Source organism: Lycium ferocissimum, chromosome 11 (genome assembly GCF_029784015.1).
Source record: "Lycium ferocissimum isolate CSIRO_LF1 chromosome 11, AGI_CSIRO_Lferr_CH_V1, whole genome shotgun sequence".
In the NCBI taxonomy this organism is placed as follows: Eukaryota; Viridiplantae; Streptophyta; class Magnoliopsida; order Solanales; family Solanaceae; genus Lycium; species Lycium ferocissimum.
In genome coordinates, this window is record NC_081352.1 from 50,783,704 (window position 1) to 50,794,342 (window position 10,639).

The window sequence follows — 10,639 nt, forward strand, 5'->3', positions numbered from 1 at the left end:
ATTTTTGACGGTTGGGTTAAAAAAAGGGGGGATAACTTTTGGGATTAGGGTTTTTGAAAAATTTATAAAAAGAATTTCTATTTTCCCAAAAAGTATCAAAGGTGGTTTGTAAAGTTTGTCTTGGCAGGCTATTCCAATACATTCAAGGGAAGAACAATTACCGTGAGAAAATAAAAGATGACGGCACCAGTTATCACTCAAGTGAAGCCAAGTGATGGACCTTTCTGTGCTTCCTCATTTGTTGTGAGAGCAGCCAGGGGTGGGCGTGAGCACGGTATGGTACGGTATTAAAAACTTCGGTTTACAGAGTCGCTCAATACAACTCCCCATTTGAGTTCAAGAACAGAGTTAATGAGATGCGGTTTACTTTTTATATGGACAAAGCACCTGCCTTTTGCGCGGCTCTTGTTCTGAACCTTGACATTTGAGGACATGAAACTATCTCATCTCTTGATTAGTCCTAGTAATTTTGTATGACCAGAATGTTATATCATAAGAAGGTAAGGAGCTCACTAAATGAGCTTCAACCCGATGTTCTCAACATAAAATTACATCTCGCCTCAGTAATATTAGGAAATGCACAATGGGTTTTGGAAATGAGATCTCACCCCTAGGCAAGATAAAAAGAAAGGAACATTTCACTACATGTCATAACAGAAAATTGTGTTTCAGTTCAGAGGTATGATTATGGCATGAACCTGTGATCAGCATGACCTGCCTGAGAAAAATGAAGAAATGAGTATTTTGGAATGCAACCAAGGACAACTTGGCAAAACTTAGCCCGAGAGTCGAGTCATAAGAACCTTACATATTATCATGCTAACATCTAATATATATACAAAACACTAACAATAAGCATCATCTTACACAAAGCTTACTCAGTACAAGCTTTTAGCAAAGCAAAAAACTTCCATTGCAATGGCTAACACTCAAAATTTCAACTTCCCCTATTTCCCTCCATTCCCACCTCATAACTATCCATTTCTTCCAACTGTGTCACCGCCACACCAATCTAATACACCTCCTTCCCCTCGAAAAGTGGACCCACCACGTCCACCCGTTACTCCATCACCACCAAAAGTGGCCCCACCACATCCACCAGTCACACCACCCGCGCCATCACGTCCACTGGTTACACCATCACCACCACATCACTATCCTAGTCCGCAACCATCAGCAAAGCCACGAAGTCATTCAATACCACCTCCATCACCAATTAAGCCACCACCTCGCCCCTTCTATCCTCCACCACCAGCACACTGTTGTTCCAACTCCGCCCCCACCTCCACCGGGACATCATTCTCATACCATCATCATTATATTTGTCTCACTCGGTGGTCAATTCTTTCTGGCATTTCTCTCAGTCGCTCTGTGCTGCTTCCCTAAGAAGAGGAAGAAGGAAACTTCTCAGGGAATTCATATCGTGAAAGTGGATGAACACATGAAGGTCCACGAAGACGTCATAACACGTCCAGATGGATCAAAAGCTATCATTCTGACAATTGATGAAGATATACATATAGATGAGGAAATCGTGAAAAGGGAGAAAGTGGAGAAGGGTTCACTAGGTGAAAATCTTGAGGCTACAAATACTACGGCGTCATCATCCAGTTCCAATCATCACCACAATGACCTTAAAGGCTGATAAAATTTGCAAAAGACGATCTTTATTCATATCGTTCTTGGCAACAGTGACACAATAATAATCATCACATTAAAGATGAGAGAAAAATGTAACAGGGACATTACAAAAAGTGTGCGGAACAAGTTAATCAACTTGATGTTTGTTAAATAACCAAAACATGATTTCCAAATGTTTTTCTACCTCTGGTCAATGTTGATGTATTTCCAGCTTCCATGTATTATGTAATGCAACCTTTGCTCCACTTTATTAAGAAACTTCAAAGACTATAATTTGATTCTGATTTTTCCATCTTATTCACTAACTCACTTCAAACACTTCCAATATGACCCTGAAGTCATTCAACAATTGAAAGACAACAGCAATGACATACCACATGTAATCCTGGCAGGGTGGGGTACGGGTAGATTGTACGCGAGCCGCTTCCCTCTTGTGGTGCAAAGAGGCTGTTTCCCGAAGACCCTCGGCTCAAGTGTAGCAAAGCAAAGTAGTAAAGAAAGAGGAAATACATGATAAAAAATGGATCTTGAGCGTAACTCAAAAGATAACTCATGAGATGAGGATAGTCTAATACCATATAAAGAAACACATAATTCCAATTCCCACCAATGGGGGACTCAACAGAACAAGAAGATTCTTTGACAGCTTAGCAATAGGAATAACTACTAGTAATAACCCATTTAGTAAAAGACTCAAAAGGCAAAAAATGTAGTAGAGCAGGATAGAGAAGGAATCAGCAAGTATTTGAATAGATAATCAACCAGATACGCATGTGTCCTAGAAGCTCAGCACAGCCAAACATGGCTGCACCAGGAGTACAATCTGGCCACAAAATCCATCATAAGTACCTGCTATATTTCATCATTTTCCTCTATATCCCATGTTCACATAAATTAATACTAGTACAAGATTAAATCATTTTTAGTTGGCATCAATGAGGGGCCAAAAAAGATTGGATTTTTAACATAACCATTCCCTTACTCATTTACAACCAAAACCTGGCTTCCTAAGATCAATGCAAATCATAGAGTAGAGGGCAGAAAAAGAAATAAAAATGCAAATTAGGAACATAAAGAGGAGAAGCAGAGCAGAGTTAGACCAGAAAGAAGTTGCAGCCTCAGCAGACAGAGTTCCAATCAAGAATGAAACCCTAATCTGTCTATAAATTGAGGTAAAATGTCCAAATTTGACCCTAAACTAGCAACTACTACTACCATTTTTTAACGGGAAAAGGGTTAAAAAGGCCCTCTAGCTTGAAAAAAGGGCTAAAAATGTCTTCCATTATAAATTTGGGTCGATAATATCCCGCTTATCATTAAAGTTTTTAAATATATTCCTAATAAAACTACAACATAAATATACATTTTATTTTTAAACCCGCTCTATTTAAACCCGATTCAATTACATAAAAAACCCATATGCGACCAACTTGTTCCCGAGTACTACATATGGAGCCACTAGGCACAGGAGCGGTAACCCATATGAGTTTTTTATTTAGTTGGGTCGAAATTAAATGGAGTTGGTTTAAAAATAAAATTGGGTTATGTTGGAGATTTCCGTTAAGACGAATATATATTTGAAAATTTTAATGATCGGAGGGGTATTTTTGATCCAAATTTATAATGGAAGATATTTTTAGCCTTTTTCCCAAAGTAGAGGGGTATTTTTGACCCTTCCCCTTTTTTAACATTGCTTAATTTTATATTTGGAAAAGGGTCTAAAATGCCCTAAACTATTGGATTTGGTGCAGTATTGCCCTCCGTCCATCTATCGGGTCAAAAATGCCCCGTCATTAACCTATTGGGTCTACTTTGCCCTTATTTTTAACGGTCACATTAAAATAAAATAATTAAATAGTTATTTATTATGTGGCCAGATCTGATTAACCGAAATTTAAACTCTTCACCAAATTGAAAAAAAAAAAATCTATGACCCATATTTTGACCTGGCCCGTGTGAGAAGATCTCTACCACCGCCGTGTCATCTTCTAACTTGATGCTTCAAGCTTCACAGCTTCACTAATGACTTCCATGGAATTTTCTGCTTCTTTCGTCAGGTTCTAATCCCTGATTCGATGGTTATTCATGCTACCAACTTTAAAAGTAGTGTCACCCAATTGATTTAACACCCAAATTTACAGATGTAGAAATTTAAAGCAAGCTTCGAAAAGCTCCTTCAATGGGGGCTTTAGTTCACTTCTTTCATGAATTTTTTTTTTCCAAGTATACTCAATCACGCTTGAGCTTAAGAACCAAATTCCAACATACCAAGCTCAAATCGCCAACAAATCTCGAAATTAAATTTTCAAATTGAGGTCAATGTTCATCAATGAATATCCAAATTTAATGGAGGTTTCATGAGATTAAACATTTTTTTTTTTTTGCGGTATTCAACTAAATTTCAACCCAAATACGCTCAATAAAAACTTAGGATCAACTTTAAACTTAAACTAATTTAATTTAATCAAAATAATTTTGCATAATTAAATGGTTTACCTTTAAAAAATGAGCAAACAAATAAGTAATTAGAGAAAATATTGGAGGGAGGGGTTGATGGGAGGAAGCGGACTAAAATGGAGGAGAGAAGAGAATGAATCAAAAGGAGTTGGGTGGGCAGGTGAGTGAAGTGATAGAACACTTTTTTTAAATAAAAAAAAAATTATTATGGGACCTAAAATTAGGCCAATAAGGTAATGCCACGTATCAAATAATTTTGAAATATATTAATTGGGTGTGGGTCGTTAGTCTTTAGGGCAATTTTAGCCAAAACGTTAACGGCATGGGCATTTTTGGCCTGATAGATAGACGGAGGGTAATATTGTACCAAATCACATGGTTCAGGGGTATTTTAGGCCCTTCTCCGTTTTATATTTTTAGGAAACACTGCTCCGCCCGTTTCATTTACCTTGCCCTAATACTAAAAATAGAGTTTTAATTAATTTATTTTTTTGAAAGAGTACTGAAACAACAAGAAACTAGCCCGAAACTAAAGAGAGAATGAGACCCCAACAACATTTCCCGCAACATGCGAAGAAATGTTAGAAGGCATGTGTGAATGTCATTCAAAGCGAGACTCTTGACTAACCGCCAAATTGGCAAAACCATCCGCAACCGAATTAGCCTCTCTGTAAATATGGGCAACAAAGACCACCCAGATCCTAACCAAGAGGTGACGAATGTAGTTGACAATATCACCATTCCGATATGGCACAGTTCTTCCAGCCCGCAGCACCTGAACTACACTAGCATTATCAAGTTGCAAGGCATTCCGCACCACCCTTTTATCCCAGCTTCTCAAGGCCGTGAAGACTCCTCATAGCTCTGTTCTAAATGATGTACAAACTCCAATTTTGAACTGAAAACCTTTCAAGCCACCTGCTAGTAGAATCATAAAACACACCGCCTGCAGTTCCCATCAAAATAGTTATTCAAAGAGCCCCATCTGTGTTCGAAGCTGCCCACCCAACGCTAGGAGGGGACCAGCTGAACAAAACTATATGCTTGTTGTTAGACACTTCCCCAATATTCTTCAATGAAAGCCGAAAAGTAACACAATCTTTAACCATGCGAACAAGGGTTGTTATCTTTTTGTCCGCTGAAAGATACTCATTTAAAAAAAAATAAAACATTATTACGCCACATTCAAATTTTCCAACAGTTGTATCCAAAGAAGATTCTCTAATCATCATCTGCAACTCCCTTGAATTTAGACATTAAGTTGTCAGTAAGCCAATTATGGATATCAAGAGCAAAGAACCGAGACATGTTAACTGGGTCAAGAATGTGACCCCAAATAGCCCGAGCATGAATACAATTTCGCAAAACATGCAACAGAGACTCCTCCTCTGCTCCACAAGCCGTGCAAGACCTCAAGTAAGATGTACACGATATCTCTCCAAATTTGTAAGGATTCTACCTTTGTCACACAACCAAAGGAGCACTCGAATTTTTTCAGGCCCAAACCAGCCCCAAATTAATTTCTAGATTCTATCAGAAAGAAGATGCTCAGAATTGCTAAGAACCTCATACATCAAAACAACTGTGAAGGAACCACTAGTACTATTTCTCCAAAAAAATTCATCATCTCTAAGTTGTTCACTAAGAGGTGGAAAGAAGCTTCCAAGTAATTCGACTATTTGTTGTGGAACATAGAGAGAAAGGAGCTGCAAATTCCAGTCTCCGTTATGCCCAATAACATCCACTAACCTCCAATACAAAATATGATCAGAATTTTTTTTATCAATAACCTCAATTAAAGGTTTATCCATCAACCAAATGTCATACCTAAAGGAACAATTCTTACCATTAGCAATTGACCCACAAAGATTATGACAGACAAAAGGCCAAAGCTTGCACATATGATTCCATAAGGCTTGTACCCCGAGAAAAAGGAAAAAAAAAAAGACTTACTTTTGATCCCATATTTTCCTTCTAACACCGAGATTCTTAAGGCCTGAGGTTCCGAGATAAATCTCCAACAAAGCTTGGCAATAAAAGTGTCATTAAATTTGCTAAGACTTTTGATGCCAAAACTTCCTTTCTCTTTTTTCAAGTGAAGTTGGTCTCAATTTACAAGATGCTAAGACTTTTGATGCCAAAACTTCCTTTCTCTTTTTTCAAGTGAAGTTGGTCTCAATTTACAAGATGCAATTTTCGAAAATCTGTATTATTTTCCCAAACAAATTTTGACACAACTTTTCAATTTTAGAGCAGATAGTTATAGGAATTTCACAAGATTGCATGGCCAAAGTGAGGGAGTGAGACTTCCAAGCACTTATTCCACCAAGTAATTAAAGTACGTACAACCAGCCGGACATGAAGAATGAGTACACCTGAATAGTGACCCAAATTGTCAGAATGTTTAAGGTCAGAAAGCTATTGAAGGCTAGAAATAAGCTCGCGAGTGCAATTTTTGGAAACACAAAAGGCCATCTTTTCCACATTAATTTTCTGACCAGAACAAGTATAAAAATTTCCAACACACCCAAAATTACCTGTAACTGATCCAAAGAAGCCTCCGCAAATAAGACAAGATTGTTTACGAAGAGTAAATGAGATAAAGGGGGCCCATGTCTACCCAACTTAATAGGACGCCAAACACCATATTAATGCCATGGGATAACCTTTCCATGCAAAGCACAAAAAGATAAGGTGATAATGGGTCACCCTGTCGAACTCCTCTTGAAGGAATAAAAGAATCTATGAATTTTCCATTCCAAATTAAATTCGAATTACTTACCGCCCAACTTTTAATGATCACATTAATCATGGCAGTAGGTAACCCAATCTCCACAAGAGTATCATAAATAAAATCTCAACGAAGAAGATCATAAGCTTTTTCTAGACCAACCTTAATCATTATCCACCCCTTATCGCCTCGTTTCCTTCGCCTAGTGAACAACATCTTGAGCAATGATAATATTATCCACAATTTGGTGTCCCGAAACAAAGCTAGTTTGCGTCCTACTAATCAAAGTAAGGAGACAAACTTGCAACCGATTGGTAACGATTTTCATCAAAACTTTAAAGATCACAGGAAGCAGACTAGTAGGTCTGAAATTAGAAATAACAGAGGGATTATCTTTCTTAGGAATAAGAGCAATGATAGCCTTACACATTTTATCTTCAAATTCCTTGCCATCTAGACCCTCCTGCACAAACTTACATAAAAACTTTAATTTTACTTGTTCATCTTAGCTTTGTTATTTTCTTCCAATATTACCTTTATCAGTAAATAACTACATAAAATAGTAGTTGTCAAATTTAGATTTTTACAACATAATTAATTAGGTTAATTTAGCTAAATAAACCTTTAATAAATACTTTTAAAGGGGGAATGTCAAGTAACATGGATCAAGTAAAATAAAATAAAGAGAGTAATATAATATGAGTCAATTTAAGATACATTTCTATATTTAAAAATCAAGCACTTACTATCTTCTATTTTATGAAAAGCTAATACTTCGCATTTACACCCACTATAAAATTTAATACAACAACAACGTGCCCAGTATTTCATAAGAGAGGGTATCATGTACTCAGACCTTACCCCAACCTTCATGAGTACTATAAGTTATAATATTGACTAATCATAGTTAAATATATTTATTAAAATGTAAACTAAAATTATAAATAAAAAGTTTTTAGGTATTTATTATTATGAAATACAAATAAAGAAGATAAATGGTTTCGTTGAAAAAAATTATTCACACTTTTAATTAAAAATATAATAAATGGTTTATAATGAATAGAGTTCAGAATCATTTTCTTTTTTATAATGAATTAATTGATCGTTTTCATATGAATTCCATTTGTTTAAATTTTCATATTGATTTTGGCTTGAAATATATATCTTGCGGAACTCATAAATGAAAATTTACAAATTACTTAATAAAATAACTAAAATTTTACGCATTCGGAAAAATTATTTCACGGATATAATTATTTCTTTCCATCGGTGAACTATGAAACTTTTCCCTTTTTTTTTTTTTAAATTATGGGAAAAGATGTGGTGCATCAGTATCCGCATATCTTTAATGCTGTGAAGTATTAAGAATTTTTTTTTTTTGGTCTAAATACTAAGACGTGGCATAACCAAGGCCTAACGGTGGATTGATTTTTTACTACTATTAGTACTCCAAAAACTCTCCGATAAATAAGTGGACACATCTTCACTCCTCACTTCTCTGCATACTTCATGCGAATTAAAACACCAAATAGAAATTAAAATGTTGGGTGTTAGTATGAATTTGTTGATGAGGGTGTGTTTCTTTGTGATCCTTGTTTCTAAATTATGCAATGGGTATTCAACAAATCAAGTGAAGTTGGATTTTTATCCTCCATCTTGCGAAAGAATTGAGTGTCCAAAATATGAGTTGATTGAATCTGGTAAAGACTATGAAATTCGTAGTTATAATTCGGCCATGTGGATGTCTACTTCTCCCATTGATGATATTTCCCTTCATTCCGCCACCAGAACTGGTTTCCTCAGGTTTATTACTCTATATTCCCTCTTTCTCCCACTCTAATTCCCTTTTACATAATTTATTTGTATCTATAATTGTGGTATCTGAGTCAGTTTGTTTGCACCTCAACTAATTTCACGGGTACATACATGCCGGTAGCTCTGTCCACTAACATGGGCGGATGCACAGTTACGATAGTATTTTTTACGCGGAGCATAAATTTATGCATAAATATTTTTTGAAATTACAGCAAATAGTAGGTATGAACCCATAACTTTAATAATATAATAGGTTCAATACTAAGAACTTTAAAGTTTTCTAACATCGAATTTAAATTCTGGATCCACCTTTGTCCACCAAGACTTGGGAATGAGATGAAATCACCTAGTATTTTTCTCATTCACTTGGATTTGAACAAGAGACCTCATAGTTTTCGACCCGCTTCATAGACCACTAGGCCACACTTAACTGCTCTGTATTTTACTTAAATCTCTGTTAATTGGACTTAGTCGATGCATGCAAGATAACCATTTAAGTTATTTACTCTGACTCAGGATACTTGCCAGTTATTCAATTATATGCTTAGTAGATACTTAATATATATATATATATATATATATATATATATATATATATATATATATATATATATATTTGTTTGTCTCGAAAGATATACATATATTAGTTGCATATATTTGTTGACTCTGTTTTATTCACGCTAGTAGTACTCCTACTTGAGGTCTGACGTCTTTCCAGAATCTTTTGGTTATATTTGAGATTTATATGTCATGAATAGGAAAAAATAGAGAATTTTTAGTATTTTATTATTATTTGAGCTAAAAAGGAGTGACATGGTGAGTGAATATTCATATGACCGATCCAGACTTGTCTGTGATTGAAGTGAAGTTATAATTGTTGTTGTTAAATGTTATACATAAACTTTTGATTTTGGCAGGCTATTTAATTACATTCAGGGGAAGAACAATTACCATGAGACAATAGAGATGACAGCACCAGTTATCACTCAAGTGAAACCAAGTGATGGACCTTTCTGTGCTTCCTCGTTTGTTGTGAGTTTCTATGTACCCAAGAAGAACCAGCCAAATCCTCCTCCAGCAAAAGGCCTTCACCTCCAAAAATGGGGCAAAACTTATGTCGCGGTCAGGCAATTCAGCGGATTTGCAGCTGATGATGACATTCCAAAAGAAGCTGCTGCCCTGAGTGCCAGTATTGCTGATACTAAATGGGCAGCACCCGTTGAAAAAAGTCAGGGTGCAGATAATACCACGATGTATACAGTGGCGCAATACAACTCTCCATTTGAGTTCAAGAACAGAGTTAATGAGATATGGTTTACTTTTGATTTGGACAAAGCACCTGCCATTTGAGATGCTCCTGTTCTGAACTTTGACATTCGAGAACCTGAAAATATCTCCTTTCTTGTTTTGTATTATCAAAACGATAGTTGAGAAGTCCGAGTAATTTTGTATAACCAGAATGCTACATTATATATTGCAAATAAGATAGGTTGTATAATACAATCTTATTCTGAGAATTTGGTGGTTAAGACACCTCTGTGTAGTCATGACCTTTCAAAATAATCCAATTACAGCATTTTAGCAAGTTGAAGACAGCCTATGAGTAACGGTGAAGTTGTCTCTCAGTGACTTAATAGGCACAAGTTTGAGCCATGATATCAACCTTTGAGTAACGATAATGTTGTCTCTCTGTGACTTATTATAGACATAAGTTTGAGCCATGGAATCAACCACTGATACGTGCATAATCTGCCTACATTACACTCCGTTAGAATGCAGCCCTTTTCTGAATCCTAAAGATGCTTCGTACATTGGGCTGCCTTTTGCAACAATTTAGCAAGTAAAATAAGATGTCATGTGAAAGGATGTGTGAATATAAAAAAGATTATTTACCACCTTAGTATTACTGGCGTTTTCATGGGAGAATCAAACAAGAAGATGCTGAAACACAAGTAGACTTTTCCCTTTACTTGTTATTCTTTTTGGTTTTTGGGG

The 10,639-nt window shown here is 36.0% G+C and overlaps 1 protein-coding gene and 1 long non-coding RNA gene across 2 annotated transcripts; one reads left to right on the top strand and one right to left on the bottom strand.

The window, feature by feature from the left end:
• Positions 1-651: 651 nt before the first annotated feature.
• Positions 652-2,841, bottom strand: LOC132036573 (uncharacterized). Its single transcript, XR_009409616.1, has 2 exons — positions 2,712-2,841; positions 652-1,377 (listed from the first exon to the last, which is right to left on the bottom strand). It is a non-coding gene; the product is annotated as an uncharacterized LOC132036573 (long non-coding RNA).
• Positions 2,842-8,308: 5,467 nt separating this feature from the next.
• Positions 8,309-10,161, top strand: LOC132036578 (uncharacterized). Its single transcript, XM_059426938.1, has 2 exons — positions 8,309-8,632; positions 9,562-10,161. The coding sequence occupies exons 1-2, from the start codon at positions 8,370-8,372 to the stop codon at positions 9,992-9,994; spliced, it is 696 nt and encodes a 231-aa protein (XP_059282921.1). The 5' UTR covers positions 8,309-8,369; the 3' UTR covers positions 9,995-10,161.
• The last annotated feature ends 478 nt before the right edge of the window (positions 10,162-10,639 follow it).

Bases quoted from the DNA above. Each gene is read 5' to 3' on its own strand.
- LOC132036578 (XM_059426938.1), top strand. From the start codon at position 8,370: ATGTTGGGTGTTAGTATGAATTTGTTGATGAGGGTGTGTTTCTTTGTG. The intron at 8,633-9,561 runs GTTTATTACTCT...TGATTTTGGCAG, and splicing joins ACCAGAACTGGTTTCCTCAG to GCTATTTAATTACATTCAGG.